Consider the following 16,682-nt stretch of genomic DNA (forward strand, 5'->3'; position numbering starts at 1 on the left):
AGAAAGAAAGAAAGAAAGAAAGAAAGAAAGAAAGAAAGAAAGAAAGAAAGAAAGAAAGAAAGAAAGAAAGAAAGAAAGAAACCGGAAACCGGAAACCGAAGCAAAAAACGAAATGATAGCCCTCCGCCCCGCCGGCCCATCCAAAGGCCTCGGCCTCTTCGCGACCACTTTCATCCCAAAGGGGACGCGGATCCTAGCCGAGGCGCCGCTGCTCAGTCTACCCGTCACAGCAGCGATTGCGCGGGATCCTCCTGCGTCGAGGGTGGGAGCGTCTGCATCTTCGCCTTCTGAAATGGCGACGGGAACATGTGCACCGGCGCCGTCTTCGACGCTACGGACGCGAGACGCGGAAGTCGTGCCGGGCGCTAGCGAGGTTTTTACCGCGTTTCACACGCGTCTCTCTCTGGCTCAACGATCAACGTTCCTCGAATTAAGCGGATTTCCGGGGAGAGGAGTGAGTTGGCTGGGTCGGTGGATCGAGGCGGGGCTTTGGACGCTCAAACACATGAATACAGCGACGAGGCGTGACTGGGGGGAGACACTTGCGGGAAAAGAGGAAGGGATTAGGAAAGATAAAGGGCGGGGGATGATGTTGGGGTTCTGGAAGCGGCACTGGGAGAGCTGGGGGAGGAATAAGAGGGTCTTGGATGTGTGGCGGAGTAATAGTTTTCGCCTCTCGACCGCGGTACCGCCGTCGTTGATGGGGTTGGGAGGAAAGAGATCAGGAGGAGGAGAGGAACGAGCAGATGTGAACTCCGGTTCCGGTTCGGCGATGAAAACGCAGACGCACACCCAAACCGACACCCAAACGCAACCCCAATCCTCCATCTCCATATCCCTCTTCCCGCACATCGCCCGCGTCAACCACGCGTGCGTCCCGAATGCGCAGGTAAACTGGAACCCTTCTCCTTCTCCCTCTCACTCCTCCTCCCCCTCGTCATCTCCCTCTCCCTCTCTCTTTCCCTCTCCCCCGCCCTCTTCCTCATCCTCCAAAGAACAGCCCCTCCTCACCCTCCACGCCATCCACCCCATCCCCCAAGGCGCCGAAATCCTCATCTCCTACCTCCCCGAGACGTTCGCCCTGCGCGCCGAGCGCCAGAGGAAGTTACGCGAGGGATACGGTTTCGTCTGCGGATGCGCGGCGTGTGAGGAGGGCAGTGTGGAGGCGGCGAGGGGGGAGGAGGAGAGGAGGGGTGTTAGGGGGCGGATGGTGGAGTTTGGGGTTGGCAGGCTGGGGGTACGGGCGGGAGGAGAGGGGAGTGGTGAGGATGTGGGTGGAGGGAATTTGGGGATGGGGTTGGAAATGGAGATGATGGGCGGGTATGCGCCGGATGGGAGTTGTGATGACTGGTCTGCTTCTGGCCATGAATCGTCGTTTATGAAAGAAGATGAGGCAGAAGAGAGGAGGGAAGATGCTGCCACGTTGACCCAGGCCGAATCAAACAGCAAGAAAACGGACGAGGACGGCATCGAGAACATGGATGCGAGGCAAGAATTCAAGGAGGAAGCGAACACTCTACTCAAGGAGGAAATCGACCTCACGCTCGGCCTCATCCGCATGCTCGAAACACAGGGTATCTCGGGCAGGGAGGTGGCGAGTATGTACTACCGCGTCGCTCGCATGATGCTGGACCAGCGGCAGCAGCGGCAGCAGGAGCAGCAGCAGGGCGGCAACGCAGAAGGAAATGTCGGCCTTGCCGCGCAGGAGAACAAGGACGAGAACGAGAACGAGAACGCGAACAGGATACTCGACATGGCGAAGCGGGGACTGCAACTGGATAGAATCTGTCTCGGAGAAGACCACCCCGTTTACCGGGACGCTCGGGCGTGGGTGGAAGGATTGGAAAAGGCGGAAGAGCAAGTTAGATAGTCTATCACCGGAGCCCCGGTAGCAGCAGATCGGGGAGTATAGAGTGGGCAAACGAGCCAAGATGAAAGAAATGAATAGAGGGTGTCGTTGAAAACAATGACCCAAGTGAACCAAGGCATGACTCTGACTTTAACCATCGCTTACAAATAGATGATTGATCCAGCGGGTAGTTAGCCATGGGCTATGTACAATATGCCACACTACTCCCCCAATAAACTCCATTGGACAAGTCGACCATGAAACTGCATAGAAAAGACACATGTCGCTGCAGAACTATTGCACAGAACCCATCAAAACCTCACTCGTGTTGACTCCATCCATCCTTTCCAGGATGAGTCCATGGTACCCAAATCGTCTATCTCGGCTCGACCCAGGCGTGCAAGCTCGCCATCGAGATTCCTCGAAAACCTCTCCGCATACGCTGTTACGGCCAGGAACATTCCCTAAGCTCGAGTCTGCTTCTTTGCCGTCCCAATGTGCGTATTGTGCACCTTCGTCGCAAACTTGAGACTGGTAATGGTCTCCTGCAGATGAGCCTGCAGCGGACTCACCATGACGAACATGAGCGTTTTGGAGTTTCCGCCGAGCGAGTACTGGAGCAGGTACGTCAACTATAGCAAGTTAGCTTTCAATCCTGTCAATTCTTCACTTGTGTGCGTACCTTGGAATTCCTGTACGGAATGTGCGCGCTCTCCTTCGCCGAACCCAGCGCGTTGATCACGTCTCCCAAGCAACTCAGACTCTTGTTGATATTCTGCGTCTCCTTCAATCGCGCACCCTCTGCCTTGGAGTGGTCCAGCCGCTCACTCCCCGCCAAATCGACAAGGTTGAGCGTGCCCTCGCTTCGCTCGCCGGTGATGTGGTTGACGCCGACGAGTCTGAGGATGAAGACCGAATGCGAGCGAGACGACCGCATATTCGCCTTCGTGGCCGCCACACTCCGGTTCTTACTGGCCGTCTTAAGTATCTCCTCAACGCGGTTCGGGCTGTCCAATTCAACAGAAACTGCATTCTCCAGCGTAGTCTGCTTCTTGGCCATGTCGTGCCTGACTTCAAGCTTCTTCTTGTCGAGGTCCTCTGATCGCCCCAACAAGTCGTTGTACGTCTCGTTGTAGACTTCGACAAAGTTGCCTTCCATCTTGTATTTCCAGCCCTTCTCTTCCAACCGCGTTGCTTCGGCGTAGATCTGCGCCGTTGCACGCGGGATCATGCCGTCGTCTGAAGACATGGTATATGTCTTGCCTGACCCAGTTTGGCCATAGCAGAAAATACACACGTTGTAGCCATCCAGGGCAGACTGCACCAGTTGACTGATCTCTTCAAATACTTCGGCATTCTGCGACTTGGGTCCGAATACACGATCGAAGGAATAAGAGTACGTTGACGTAGTGACATTACCAAGCGCACTCTTTGTCTCTGGACCCTGGACTGCAACCTCTTTGCTGTCCGTGTCGGCATCAGGGAACGTGATCTTAGCTGGCTCGCTTTCTGCTTCGCTGGGGGGTCGGACACGGCACATGACACGAATGTTCCCTTTGAGCTCTTGGACCTGGTTGTGCAGTTTGCGCCGCAGAGTTTCTTCCTGACGGAGCTTCTCGTTCGCAAGTTCTGCTGCCTCAATAGCCTCCTGCATGCGGCGGTGGAGATCGTTGAAAGCCTGAGACTGTGCTTGGCTATCGGATTCAAGGAAGTTGATCTTCTCCTTCATGGCCTTGTTGGATGCCTCCAGGGTCAGGTTCAATGTTGTGGCTTCGGTCAGTTGCGCTTGCAATCCTGTTTTCAAGGTCCTCTCTCGATCAAGCTCCGCCTGCACGTTCGTGAGCTCTCCTTTGACGTTTAGGATCTCGCGCTCCTTGGTGTCTGCCTCGAGTCCGGCGTTTTGAAGCTTCATCTTGTACTCCGTCTGCAGCTCCAAAGTCTCGCGCATGCGTCTGCTCCGCTCCTCTTCGACTTCCTTCCTCAATCTTTTCTCCATTTCAGCGAGCTCTTCGCTATGCATCTTGAGGAGCTTGTCGATCTGCGTCTCAAAGTCCTTCCGCACCTTCTCGGCGGCTTCCTCATTGTCCCTCTTCGTTCGATCCGCCTCCTTACGGTAGCGATCTTGCATGTCCTCCATTTCGCTTCGGTACTTCCGACGGAGGTCATCAACTTCAAAGGTATGGTCGCGTCTCGCCTTCTCTAATTCCATGTTCGCCGATGCCATATAGCTTTTGGCATCTTTCAGGTCACTTTTGAGCTCCTCATTCAGCGCTGTGAGTTGTGTTCGGAGGGCCTCCAATTCACTGACTAATACGAGAGTTAGCCATGTCAACCGAATCAAGGGGTTTAAGCGACGAATGATAACAGGTACCTCTGGATTGCAAAATCTTGATGGTCTCTTTCAGACCGCTAGCTTGGGACGCTTCGCCCTCCATCTTCTGTTTGAATGCGGCGAATTCGCGTTCCATGGATTCCATCCGGCTCTCGGTGTCGAACACTGGAGCAAGAGTGTCAGTGAACCTGTTCAAAAAACGAGGAGCGGGCTTTGACGGAGAATGAGCTTTTTGACGTGGTCTACATGGGGTTTTGAAGACTGAATTGACTGGTTGATGAGAAGGGAGTGTTGAGAGGGACGATTGAGACATAGCTGAAAAGGGCCTTGAGTTCTTGCCAGAAGTTATTCCACAGCCCCCGCCCCGTTTGTGTGCATCCACGGTAGACAAGCCCACTGACAGGGCCGACATACCATCGACAAGGTCGGCACAACCGCTGGGGGTAGGATCTTCTGGCATTGAGCTCGCCGGCGTGGAGAGACGTGAAGATCGAGAAGAGCTGTCTAATGTTGCCGAAACAGCTCTCTTCGTTCTCGTTGGTGTGGAGACGACCCTCCCGGAATGAGAAGAATAGATAGGCCCAAGGAAATTATGTCGAGAAATCGAGGGGTTGGTAGAAATAGAAAGAGGGTATGCACCTTGCCGTTCAGGCCTAGGATCTTCGTCACGATCTGTCATTGATGAAGCTGACCGCGGGTTGTAGTATTGTGACTTGCTCCGCCCATGCCCAGCGAATGCTTTGTTCCGTCCGAAATGGTTCCCACTCGCCACCTTGCTGTTGTATCCAACACTGGCGCTGCCGCTGAAGGAGGAGGCAGAGGCCGGCCTTGTCAAGTTCGAACGCGGAGCACCGTTAGCGGAGGAAGCAAAGCCGCGCGTGCCATTCGCCGCCATCTTCTTTGTGGCAGCGCCGACGGGCCGGGAGTTGGGAGGAGCTGGGAGTTTCGAGTTGAGAGGTTCGGTGGCCCGGTCCGCCATGGTGGAGCGTTTTGACGGTGGTTCCGGGACTAGCAGTGTCAAAAACGTCACTCCATCCTGATAGAGCTTGACTTACGTGCTGCTAGCTTGTGTTTGACAGGGCCGAGCGGAGGGGCCATGGTGCCGCGAGCGTTGACGGCAGCATCGGACATGTCTTTGAGGCCGCCCTGTCGTGATGGTGAAGACGGCATTATTATCTTCGAGGGAGGTCTCAACCCCGTTCTCACAGGGGCCTGATGTTGTTCTAGTTAGATTTGGAGATCTTGCGAAAGACGGAAGTTATCGCAACCGTACCGGATTCTCTGCCCCTGTGTCCATGGTTGAAGTATGCAATGCGCTACGTCTTGGGCAATGAGAGAGACCTAATCAACCATATCTCGGTCGTATGATAACCAACCGCGACAAGCAACGAATGTCCTAAATGTTGGCGTGGGGAGCGTTACTGCTCCGTTGCTGGTGACGAGCGTCTCAGTTGTTGTTTGGTAAACAGAGCAGATCCCTGCTTTCACGCTAGAGAATGTTCAGTCTAGCGTGCCAAGGAACACGTGCACCCACTGACGGCCGCCATCAATTTCCCAAGTAGACTGCGTAACGATTGCGAGTTCCGGAAATATTCGAGAACACCCGAAAATATGCATGCAAGTCTATAGCGCTGCCTTGCTGGGGATCTCATGGTATAAGCTCACATGATTCCTGCGGTGTGCTGAATGCTTGGTTCCCTTCTTGAGCAAGCTGATACTTGTTGTAGGTGACCAATTGCAAGGTGGCAGTCGGAACCTGGAGGCCGTAGACGTAGAGGTACCTACATTACATGGGACAGGCCTTGCGGATCCGATGAACTGGCGTTGCGAGGGCAGAGATACAAACATGACTACGTACTCTTGAGCCAAGCCAAACGCTCTCCAAACGGCGAGGATGCAGGATGGTCGAGCTTTGTATTCTACCTGCTGTACACAAAGGAGAAGCCGTAACGTTAACGGAGGACCTTCAGCGTATCACGTCCAGAGTCAGTCTCGATCTGTGCCACTGATGGATGCGTTGTGGTACTGCAACTGTAGATAGGAGAGTAATATCTACGGTCAGTATTTAGGATATGTCTCACAGCGAATACAGATATAAGAAGCAGCTCAACAGTCCAGATCCCCAGGCTCTACGAGGCCTTTCCTCTCGAAATCGAGGTTGTGATGTTTTACAGATGGCAGTCAAGAGATTGACAACCCATCGAATGACTTTCCTGTCGGGAGCACGAGAACATCGACGTGCGGATGCTGAGAGGCCTATAATGGATGCTATTATAATGCTGGGGTCTTTCGGCAAAAGAGGGTCGTCGGCAGGGAAAGGCCGGTGAAGGGCAACAGTGATAGGTTGGGCAAAGCGCAGGGTTCAGAAGGACCATCCCGTAGCCGCCGTGGTGTGGCTGCAGACTCCAGCAGCTGGCCTGAAAAACGGCCAGCTCTTTCTGGACCGCAGAGGGACACGCTTTGTTGTTGGTGGTGGTGGTTGCGCATGTCTTCCGGGTGCTTTCACTGTGTGATTTGGATGGAGGCACGCAATGTCCAACTGTCCAACTAGGGGCTGCTTGGTACGTTCTGAGAAAGGTCTGCTGATGGCAAGCTTGGAATTGATAGAAGCATGGGTATGTCAATAATGGTGGATATGGATATCGGCTTCTGGACTGGGGCTAAACCGAGGCGGGCTAGGCGCGATGCCAAGAAACATTGCAATTCACCAGGGCTGCACCCACCAGCCCAATCCCACGGGGGCATCTGCAACATTGAATAATGTGCGGGTTGATGGGCGTGGTTGAGCGACGAAAGCGAGCCTGGAAAGGACGGTGAATTGCTACATATTGTTGCTGGCGTTGTGCAGTCATTCCCTATCGTTGTGTGTCTGCTCGTCTTTGCGCTGTTCACCCCCGTGCTGGCCGTCCCAACTGGTTGTTGTTACTTCTCGATGTACACAGTATCTTGTGGAGCGGCGACTGTCTTTTGCTGTTGCTCCCTGACCCCCCACAAGTGCTGGCTGCCATCTGTCTTCTGCCATTTTTCACTACTCCGTACAGAGGTACCTCATCACATCACCACAGCCCATCATCCATCACTCATCAGCAGCCCTAGAGCCCGCCCGCATCTCCTCCTGCTCCCCTTCTTCAGTCAGACTTCATCCCGCACACCCACAAAAGGGAGCAAGCTCCCCAAGCTCATTTCCGCCCGTCTCTGGCGAATCACACCCCCAGCCTCGCCCGCCCAGCGGCCCAGTGCTGGCCCAGCTCCTCCCCCAGCACCCCCAGCACCCCCATCGCAACCGCCTGCCGCCCCCCTACAACCTCTCTTCTCACCTCACCTCGCCTGTCACTCCTCCTCCTCTCCCTCCTCTGCGCAGCGCCCTTCGCATCGCTCATCGGTCGCCATCTCTCCCCTCGCGCCGTCAGGGCCCCAGCCTGCGCGACTTCGACCTCGACGGCCGCCACCCTGCCGACTCCCCCGGAATTGCCCCAGACGCTGCAGGAGCGAGCCTCGCCCGCCGTGCGCGCGCGCTATTCTCGGGTATCCGTGACCCACGAGGCCAACAACTCCACCACGCCGTCCAGTCCCTATTCCCCCGCCGCGCTGCCTATAGCTCCCTACCCCTTCTTATTATCCCACACCACAGCTCGACAATGAGCTCCAACGTCGCAGCCGCACCTGTCGACGCCAGCGGGTCTGCCCCCGACAAGACTCCCGTCAGCGATACTCGGCCAGACGCTCTCAACGGCGCCGGTATGTCTGCGACCCACCCGCTGTTCCTCGCTTGTCCTCGGTTGCTTTACTGACTCCTATCAAGCAGCACCGCACACCCATCCCTCGACCTCAAACACCACCCTCAGCCCCCCTCATTCCTCGTCCCGAGGCGCTTCCTCGACCGAGGAGCTTCAGAAAACAGTCTCCAGCTCAACCGCCGAGAGCGCAGCGGGCACAGAAGGAAAACCCAAGAAGAAGCGCTCTTTCCTGAGCATCCCCCGCTCTTCGTCGCACTCGAAAGACGACGAGTCTACACCCACCGGGACAGGGCTGAGCGGAGCGACTGCGGCTGATTCGGACAGTGTTGATCGGGGTTCTAAGCGGAGCTTCGGCAGGCGCAGGGCAGGCAGCACCGCCAGCAGCAAACGCTCGCAGCAGAAAGCTGCAACAACGGAGAAGGTGGATCCCCCACCCGCAGTCCCTGTTTCCGAACCTCGCCCGGCTTCTTCGAATAAGAGCAGTAGAGCGAAGAAGGGCGGCCTGCTCGCGTGCCTACCGTGTTTCGCCCCGAAAGGAACACTCGACGACGAGCCCACCGAAAACGTGAAGCAGACCAGCAGCGTCAAGCCCACGCGGACTACTCAGTCTGCTCCAGCAAAGAAGCCGGAGCAAAGCGCCTTGGAGTCGAGCACAGGTAACTCAAAGCGTCCGGTGGACGAGAAGACCGGTGAAACATATGGCGTAGAACGCGAAAAGGCCGCGCACGGTGGCGGAGCTACCGAGAGGAACCCTTCCACCGACGGTCCCCCAAGAATAACAACTCGAACATCCTCAGCGAAAAAGAGTCAAGAACAACCACTTCCGCCCCTGCCCAACCACTCAGGGCGAACAGAGGCTATGGCCGTGCCAGAGATCGGAGTTCAAGGCCCGACGCCCGTGCCCTCGCCCACACAACGCAGACCCTCAGTTGAGGGTGAGCAGTTGATCCATGATCAAACTCCCGAGCAGCACCAGCGAGACAACGACCTCGAGATGAGAGATGTCCCACTCTCTTCAGACGATGTTCATGCAGAGGAGCTAGCGACCGTGGAACAGACCCAAAAGCACGTTACAGTCCCAGAGGTGCCTCCACCACCTCCGCTGCAGCAGCACGACAAGGAAGTCGAGGGTCGAAGGCAGTCCGAAGTTGAAGTGTTCCCGGCCAAACAGAGCCTATTACCACCTATAAGGCCTGAACACAAAGGCAAGAAATGCCTTGTTTTGGATTTGGATGAGACTCTGGTCCACAGTAGTTTCAAGGTAATGAAGTGGTCCGCCGTGTTGCCGGGACAAAGTGCTAACAGAGGGTAGATTCTCCATCAAGCGGATTTCACCATCCCTGTTGAAATCGAGGGCCAGTATCACAATGTGTACGTTATCAAGCGGCCTGGCGTAGATGCTTTCATGAAACGGGTTGGGGAGCTGTACGAAGTGGTCGTGTTCACCGCATCTGTTTCCAAGGTAAGCTACACATCTGCGACAGTCTCCTGCCAGTTCTCCCTTTCCTAACTCTGTCTAGTACGGCGATCCGCTGCTCGACCAACTGGACATCCATGGCGTCGTCCATCATCGACTTTTCAGAGAGAGTTGTTACAACCACCAGGGCAATTACGTCAAAGTAAGCTGGCAATCCTCATGCCACATGCACGCAGCTCACCCGTGTCTAGGACCTTTCACAAATTGGTCGTGACCTGAAGGAGACCATCATCATCGACAACTCTCCCACATCTTACATATTCCACCCTCAGCATGCAGTTCCCATCAGCAGCTGGTTTTCGGACGCTCACGATAACGAACTGCTGGACTTGATTCCCGTCCTCGAGGATCTTGCCGGACCACAGGTCGGCGATGTAAGCCTGGTTTTGGATGTCGCCTTATGAGGCCCGTTGTGTTGCTGGACCCATGTTGCGGACCTCACCTGATCATTTACAGCTCTACGTCATATTGCATTCAGCGCCGGAGCATATCAACTTGGATCGATTCGGAAAGAGAAAGAAGTTATCCCTGGAACTCCTCGGGCATGTACCCTTGTAATGAATTTGTAATCTGCGTCACATACGGGTCTGTGCCGCCTCGCTGGTCGCGGCTACGGGCGACATGCATCCATTATCGGCGCTACCCACCGTTACTCCTCTCATGTTCGGCATCACACTATACCCCAACTCATTTTCGGCCTCTAGGCTATCAGCGTTGCGCAGACTGTGTTTATAATCCAAAGACCATCTACTTCCGAGTCCATCGCCATGAATATTCGTTCGTCGTTCCTTGGTCCAAAAGCAAACGAAGAAGAGGAGCGGGACCGCAAGGTCAGGCAGAGGAACGGGCGGGAGCAGGCGTGTGGTCGTCAGGGGCTGTGGAAGATTCGTATTAATTTTGACATTGCCATTCATCATTCCGCGATCTGCCGTTGTACGGTGGATGTAACCACACGATGCTGGAAGCAGCGGAAGGCGGGAGCAGTAGTAGATGCGGCGGAGCGAGGCATTCAAAAAGCTGCTTTCCCTTTTCTTATGTACACAAACTATTCCCCCTTTTCCTTGCCTTGTTCTTCTTCGTCCTCTTCCTCTTCTTTCCCCATCCTTGGTATAGCATTGCAGGCGGGTTCGCGTTGAGAAATCTATCATTCTGACCCTTCCATTATCGAATTCCGTTTGCAGTGCTGCTTGATGGTGTTTGGTTAGTAAAGACGTGTACCCGGCTGGCTGCTGAGGGAGAACTGAGAGTTATTTGAGAATTCGGACATGGTCGCCACATTGCCTTGTATTGCTTGCCGCTGGAAGATGCCCTTTGACCCGGGCGTAAAAGGGATCGTCACCTCTTTTTGCTATGCTATTCGTTCCTATTTGTAAGAGAAGCAGATGGTAACTGCAAGCTACTTATTTTATATTGCCTATATGGAGCGGTCTTAGTAGATACTCGTTAACGCTGAAGCATGTTTTACCTAGCTTTAGCACCGATGTTGCCTAGGTGATATTCAAGCTCGACCTGGGCATGACGACACTTGAGAAAAACTCTTGGCGCCCGGCCAAATTCACATGCCAAACCCGATCACCTAACCTTCATAGCATACTCAACCGCATAAAATCAAGGCTCTCCGCAATCTGCGCTTCGCCTGCCTTTTCTTGCGCCATACGCCTCATGGACCGATAGCGCGACACCATTCAAGATCGCAATGGAGAAATACTCGCAGTTCAGAGATAGAGGTATACGTTGTCGACATGCCCACATATCTCTTGACTGACTGTATCCTCTGCCAGGCACCGCAATTGCGCCCTTTTTCCCCATTCCTACACCAGCGGCTAGCGCTCTCTGGACACCGGTTCACGTCTTCCTCTTTCTGATCAGATTGCCGCTTGTGATCAGTTTCTCGCTGCTATATTTTGTCTTTCTGGATGGGGTGCCTGTGGGGCCCACGATTAGGAAGTGTGTGCTGTGGATTTTGCTCTTGATACCTGGAGTGTGGTGGGTGGATTTGCAAGTCGATGGGGTCAAGAAGGGGTGAGTAGAGTCTGGCTCCACGTTGCAAGCAGTTGTACAAATCACCCCACGAATGCGCTTATGGCTGACATTGATGCTGTAGAGGCGTGAAGGCTAAAACCCATCTTCCGCAAGCCGGCACCATCATCGCAAGCAGTTTCACCAGTCCTCTCGACCCCCTCTACCTCGCTGCCATCTTCAGCCCCATCTTTACGCGATCGTACCCAGGGACCAGGAAAGTCGAACCTATATCCCTCTTACGAGCAATCCTTCTCGCATTCTCGCACCCTACGCTCGAGCCCGCAGATCCAAGCAAACTAGTCACCCTAAAAGAACTACTAGAAAGACACCCGGGACGCATCATCTGCGTCTTCCCCGAATGCACAACGACCAACGGCCGCGGAATCCTTCCCTTGAGCCCAAGCCTCCTGACAGCGGACCCCGAGACCAGAATCTACCCTATCAGCCTGCGCTATACCCCAGGCGACATCAATACGCCGGTCCCTAGGCACTACATATCCTGGGTCTGGAGGCTCCTTTCCAAGCCCACGCACTGCATGCGCGTCCGCATCGCGCGCTGCGTGTACAACAGCCCCAGCATCGACAACCCCGGGTCTACAGCAGGCGCTGCGGATACAGCGGGGAAGGGCTACGATACGAATATTTGGGATAGTCCGCACCTGCGCAATCGGGCCAAGGAGGGCGAGGATGAGAGTGTTTCGAAGGAGGAACAGAGAATCCTGGATAGAGTTGGGGAGGATCTGGCGAGGTTGGGACGGGTGAAGAGGGTGGGGCTTGGGGTGAGGGAAAAGATTGATTTCTTGAAGCTGTGGATAAGGAGAGAGGCTGTGCGGTGATGGTGAGGAGATGTGGGAAGGGGTGATTTTGGAGGTGTAGTGTTGGGTTTTAGCTAGCATGCTCAGAATAGACATATCTTTAACGATTACATGTGACACCTCACACACCGGCAACCTCCCGAGGTCTCCAGGGCTGGAACTTGCTCCTTGGAGCTGTGATAACTGAAACCTCTCCCATGAGCTCCGAGTCTGGTCTAGGCACCCGCGTGAAGCTCACCTGGGCATCCCTGCAGCCTGCAGCTCCACGAGCAACAAGCTTCGCGCCAGACGCGGTCCCTGCCGGCCTCCCCCAGCAATCTTTATTCATCTTTCACGCCCGCCACCCCACGCATAGCCCTACCTTCCAGTACCTGGCTCGCAGCCTCTTTGACTCCTTCTCTCAACCAACTTATATTTCGACTCATTCACACACTCCCTCCACCTCCGACAACGAAATAAATACTCTCAAAACCTCGAATATCCCCCGCTACCCCGCCCTACTTCGTCTTTACAAAACAAACTGCACAGAGACAACAGCACAATGACCACGGCACCGCATCCCGCTCCCCCAACCCCGCCAGACGACGCCTCGCCTGACCCCGCGCCCTTGAACGAGCTCCACATCTCCGTCCCCGAGGGCATGCATGATGGCGAGGGCAAGGACAAGGAGCAGCGCAGACCGAGGGATAGCAGAGGCTGGGATGGGAAACTGAGGATAGGGAAGAAGAACGAGGAAGGTGAGCGCGGAGAGGATGCGGTGAGCGCGGGAGAGGAGTCAGCAGAGGAGGAGGAGGAGGAGGAAGAGGACGAGGGTCCGGAGCCGGAACAGTTGCCTGCGGATGAGGATCTGCTGGATGATGTCGACGTGGAGGAGGAGGATGTCGATTTGGTGCATTGTCGGATTCAGAGCATACCTGCGTTGAGGTTGGAGCGGTTTAGGAAGCTGAAGGTGTGTGATACGTCATTTCCTGGGAGATCTAGGCTGCTTGCTTGCTTTGGTACACATGCGCATACCATATCGCTAACAAGTCTTCCCTAGCGGCTCTGTCTCCGCCAGAACCAGATCACCAGCGTCGAGATACCGGAGGAGCTGGGCGAGACACTCGAGGAGATCGACCTGTACGATAATCTGATCTCGAGCATCAGGGGGTTTGACGCGTTTAAGGAACTGACGTCGCTGGACCTGAGCTTCAATAAGATCAAGCATATCAAGAGGATAAACCACCTCACGAAGCTGAGGGATTTGTATTTTGTGCAGAACAAGATTAGCAAGATTGAAGGGCTGGAGGGACTGACGCAGCTGAGGAATCTGGAGTTGGGCGCGAATCGGATTCGGGTGAATATTCCCTCTCTTCTCTTTTACATTTCTCCTCTTTCGCTGACACTAATTGCGTGAATACGACAGGAAATCGAGAACCTCGACACCCTCTCCTCGCTCGAAGAACTCTGGCTCGGCAAAAACAAAATCACATCCCTCAACAACCTCTCCGCCCTCACCAACCTCAAAATCCTCTCCATCCAGTCCAACCGCCTCACTTCCCTGACCGGCCTCTCCTCCCTCGCCTCGCTGGAAGAACTCCACATCTCGCACAACGCAATCACCTCGGTCCTCGGCCTCGAGCACAACACGGCCCTGCGCGTCATCGACATCTCGGCGAACCCCATCGAGCACCTCGAAGGCCTGGGACCGTTGAGCAGACTCGAGGAGCTGTGGGCGAGCAACACCAAGATTGCGAGCTTCGCCGAGGTGGAGCGCGAGTTGAGGGATAAGAAGGACTTGGTGACTGTGTATTTTGAGGGAACGCCGCTGCAGAGGGCGAATGAGGTGCTGTATAGGAATAAGGTGCGGTTGGCGTTGCCGCAGGTGAGGCAGATTGATGCTAGTAAGTGATGCTTCCTTTCAATGGTGGGAGTGGGTGACACAGAGGGAGAGAGGGCTGACGAGGTGTAGCGTATGTGCAGGTGTGAGGTCTGAGATTGGCATGGGGATAGCGAGGGTTTGGGCATGGTGGTTGAATGAAGGGAGGGGCGGAAGCATAGTCGCATATTTTATCTAGGAGCAATGGAGGAGATGTTGCTCTCGGGGCAACACCACCGTCATGGTACGGTTACACTCACAACAACGAGGATCCGCATGCCCTGTCTCCATGGTGTCCACCGGGAAATCAAATCTGCATTCGAGCATGGTAACCCTTCAAAAGAGGAATATTAGAGATGACAGACGCCGCAAACCCTAGTGTTCATATTTGGCATGGGCGAGGAACTATTTCTATTCGATACTCGTAAGCCGTCTTCTTATTTTTTTTTTCGGTTTCATTTGTTAGAGTTCGCACATCTTTTTTTCCCCTTCTTTGCTCGACTCTATTTTTCTTATTTTCCTCGTTTATGAGTTCGTTCGCATGGACCTACTTGGGGTTGAATTTCGATGTCGTTGAGGATGAGCAGAAAGACATGCAGTTGAAGGCGCATACTTTTCCTATAAAGGAGAGAGAGCGAGAAGTATTGGAGGTGGGAAATATGAATAGAGTAGATTCTTGACGTATTCGGATATCTATGTGAATTGGTGGGGGAAGGACGTGGCAGTCGTAACTAAGAAACATTATTTTGGTATAGAGTGCGGCGAGGAAGGAGAATTGGAATGCGAGCGGAAGGGGACTGGAGTCCGACTCGCACATCCATCCATCCATCCACGAAAATCCCCCCTACTCATGATCCGTATTCGTCGTCACCCCCTCCCACTCCTTCAACAACGCCTCGGTCCTCTCCAACTTCCCCCTCACCACACCCGGCGCATCACTCCCCAGCACCACCCTTTCAGGCACCTCCTTCCCCTCAGCAACCCCCTCGCGCGTCAGAATATCCACAATGACCTTGCACCCCTTCTCCACATCCCCGCGCTGCCTATTATCCGTCTCCTCGATCCTCCTCCTCACGCTCCCGACGACGCTATCCTCATACGCCTGGATCGTCTTGGCCGCAGACACCCTAGCACTCGCGTTGAGGAAACCCGTGCGGAAGTAGCCCGGTTCGACGACCGTGACGGCGATGCCCAGGGGCGCGAGCTCGGCGCGCAGGCCCTCAGAGATGCCACTGATGGCGAACTTGGTGCCGCTGTAGAGGGCGTAGCCGGCGCCGCCGACCCAGGAGCCGATGCTGCCGAAGTTGGAGATGGTGCGGTGGCCCGGTGTGGAGCGGAGGTAGGGGAGGAAGGCTTTGCATGTGTTGAGGGTGCCGAAGACGTTTGTATTGAAGTGGTCGTAGTCTTCTTTTGGGCTGCAGTAAGTGAAGTATTAGCGTCTTTGTGACAAAAGAATAAGGATGGTGGTTTAATGAACGAGGGAGAAATTGGGCAATATGCATACCTCGTCTCCTCCACGGCGCCGACGAGAATGTATCCCGCCGCATTCACCAGGTGGTTGATGTATCCGTACTTGTCATTCGCTTCCTTTGCGACTTTTTCGATTTGTTCCTGTGGCCAGGTGACGTCCAGAGCCAGCGTGACGGCGCCTGCGTCCGCCAGATCCGAAATGCGCGATGTGCTGCGGGCGGAGGCGATGACTCTGTGGCCGCGCTTGAGGGCTTCGAGAGCTATGTATTTGCCGAAGCCCGAGGAGGCGGCGGCGATGAACCAGACGGGGGTTTGGGCGGACATGGTGGAGTTGGGGAGAAGGACGTGATGGTATGAACGCGGGTAAGGTGGAGCGTATTAGGATGAGATGATGAGATGGATTGAGAATGTGTTTGTGAGGAAAATGCGATTGTGACGAGAGAAGATGGTTGAGAATAGGTGTAGGATACGTGACTGATTGTGGGTGTGTGTAATGCTGAAGGGAGAGAAGTCCCAGTACCGCGATCTGAGATCTCCTTTTATACCCACCTCCTCTGCACCTCCAAGTCTTTCAGGCATCCCGTCATCATGCAATCCGAGACGCATGTACTTTATATCCGCGCCCCGTCAATAGCGACGTACCGGTACTTAACTCCGCCCCATGGATTCGACGATAACGCAAGCCAAGACGATGAATGTCAAATTCGTAGGCCCTCAAGCTTTCTCAATCGGTTAAGTCAATTGAGTCCAAAATTTTTGCCAGCCATTGTCGTCACAATCCGAAAATGAGGGGTCGCGGAATCGGTGGAGTCTGGATCCTGCGAGGTACTTGGTTACATGCGCAGGGCTTGGGTGAGCAGAAGACAGGCATGGGGGGAAGCGCATGTGAATGGCTTGGATTAGTAATTGTGTGGGGGCCTGAATGGCGGGGTTGTACGGCGAATTGGTTCCTTCGTTCCGACTTGATGATGGCTGGCAGTCTGCTTGGGGACAGCATCGCAAGAGGAGAGAGTTGAAAGGTCGGAGCTGCGGTGATGGGGCACCTGACACCGAATTGATGCTAGCCAGAAAGGGCAAGGTGGGGGAGTACCTCTGGTCTTAAGCTGCCCAGGTGGGCAACGA

General features: G+C 54.7%; 7 protein-coding genes across 7 annotated transcripts in view; 4 read left to right on the forward strand and 3 right to left on the reverse strand.

Moving 5' to 3' along the window:
* EI97DRAFT_270942 (uncharacterized protein) overlaps positions 1–2,000 on the forward strand; it is a 2,220-nt gene extending 220 nt beyond the window's left edge. The window contains exons 1-2 of the mRNA XM_033794276.1: positions 1–1,143; positions 1,261–2,000. The exon at positions 1–1,143 is cut by the window's left edge and continues 220 nt beyond it. Coding sequence (XP_033655245.1) covers positions 113–1,143; positions 1,261–1,870 — 1,641 coding nt within the window. The 5' untranslated portion in view covers positions 1–112 and the 3' untranslated portion in view covers positions 1,871–2,000. The remainder of the gene's footprint in view (positions 1,144–1,260) is intronic.
* Positions 1,887–5,603, reverse strand: EI97DRAFT_431800 (kinesin-domain-containing protein). Its single transcript, XM_033798020.1, has 6 exons — positions 5,455–5,603; positions 5,237–5,393; positions 4,821–5,189; positions 4,221–4,346; positions 2,532–4,156; positions 1,887–2,481 (listed from the first exon to the last, which is right to left on the reverse strand). Exons 1-6 carry the CDS (start codon positions 5,476–5,478, stop codon positions 2,314–2,316), a joined length of 2,469 nt encoding a protein of 822 aa, XP_033655246.1. The 5' UTR covers positions 5,479–5,603; the 3' UTR covers positions 1,887–2,313.
* A 2,514-nt stretch (positions 5,604–8,117) lies between these two features.
* On the forward strand, positions 8,118–9,799 carry EI97DRAFT_373843 (NIF-domain-containing protein; the record flags this gene model as incomplete). The annotated part of the gene is made up of 4 exons (XM_033795415.1): positions 8,118–9,179; positions 9,231–9,380; positions 9,439–9,537; positions 9,587–9,799. Coding segments are annotated over 4 exons (1,524 nt in total), but the record flags the coding sequence as incomplete, so codon positions are not given.
* Positions 9,800–9,885: 86 nt separating this feature from the next.
* Positions 9,886–10,939, reverse strand: EI97DRAFT_270972 (uncharacterized protein). The gene has a single exon (XM_033794277.1). It carries the CDS (start codon positions 10,541–10,543, stop codon positions 9,971–9,973), a length of 573 nt encoding a protein of 190 aa, XP_033655248.1. The 5' UTR covers positions 10,544–10,939; the 3' UTR covers positions 9,886–9,970.
* A 152-nt stretch (positions 10,940–11,091) lies between these two features.
* Positions 11,092–12,326, forward strand: EI97DRAFT_415255 (uncharacterized protein; the record flags this gene model as incomplete). The annotated part of the gene is made up of 3 exons (XM_033796853.1): positions 11,092–11,122; positions 11,177–11,417; positions 11,500–12,326. The coding sequence occupies 3 exons, from the start codon at positions 11,092–11,094 to the stop codon at positions 12,251–12,253; spliced, it is 1,026 nt and encodes a 341-aa protein (XP_033655249.1). The 3' UTR covers positions 12,254–12,326.
* Positions 12,327–12,872: 546 nt separating this feature from the next.
* On the forward strand, positions 12,873–14,123 carry EI97DRAFT_373736 (L domain-like protein; the record flags this gene model as incomplete). Its single annotated transcript, XM_033795412.1, has 3 exons — positions 12,873–13,181; positions 13,272–13,568; positions 13,638–14,123. 3 exons carry the CDS (start codon positions 12,873–12,875, stop codon positions 14,121–14,123), a joined length of 1,092 nt encoding a protein of 363 aa, XP_033655250.1.
* Positions 14,124–14,609: 486 nt separating this feature from the next.
* On the reverse strand, positions 14,610–16,131 carry EI97DRAFT_271060 (NAD(P)-binding protein). Its single transcript, XM_033794279.1, has 2 exons — positions 15,595–16,131; positions 14,610–15,505 (listed from the first exon to the last, which is right to left on the reverse strand). Exons 1-2 carry the CDS (start codon positions 15,882–15,884, stop codon positions 14,935–14,937), a joined length of 861 nt encoding a protein of 286 aa, XP_033655251.1. The 5' UTR covers positions 15,885–16,131; the 3' UTR covers positions 14,610–14,934.
* Positions 16,132–16,682: the final 551 nt, after the last annotated feature.

The sequence above is a fragment of the Westerdykella ornata genome, assembly GCF_010094085.1.
Source record: "Westerdykella ornata strain CBS 379.55 unplaced genomic scaffold EI97scaffold_6, whole genome shotgun sequence".
NCBI lineage: Eukaryota > Fungi > Ascomycota > Dothideomycetes > Pleosporales > Sporormiaceae > Westerdykella > Westerdykella ornata.

Excerpts from the sequence above, each read along its gene's own strand:
- EI97DRAFT_271060 (XM_033794279.1), bottom strand. The coding sequence starts at position 15,884 with ATGTCCGCCCAAACCCCCGTCTGGTTCATCGCCGCCGCCTCCTCGGGC. Across the intron at positions 15,506-15,594 it reads GGCGCCGTGGAGGAGACGAG|CCCAAAAGAAGACTACGACC; the intron begins GTATGCATATTG and ends CACTTACTGCAG.
- EI97DRAFT_270972 (XM_033794277.1), bottom strand. The coding sequence starts at position 10,543 with ATGATAGATTTCTCAACGCGAACCCGCCTGCAATGCTATACCAAGGAT.
- EI97DRAFT_431800 (XM_033798020.1), bottom strand. The coding sequence starts at position 5,478 with ATGGACACAGGGGCAGAGAATCCG. Across the intron at positions 5,394-5,454 it reads ACACAGGGGCAGAGAATCCG|GCCCCTGTGAGAACGGGGTT; the intron begins GTACGGTTGCGA and ends GAACAACATCAG. Across the intron at positions 4,347-4,820 it reads TCCTAGGCCTGAACGGCAAG|TGTTCGACACCGAGAGCCGG; the intron begins GTGCATACCCTC and ends CTCTTGCTCCAG.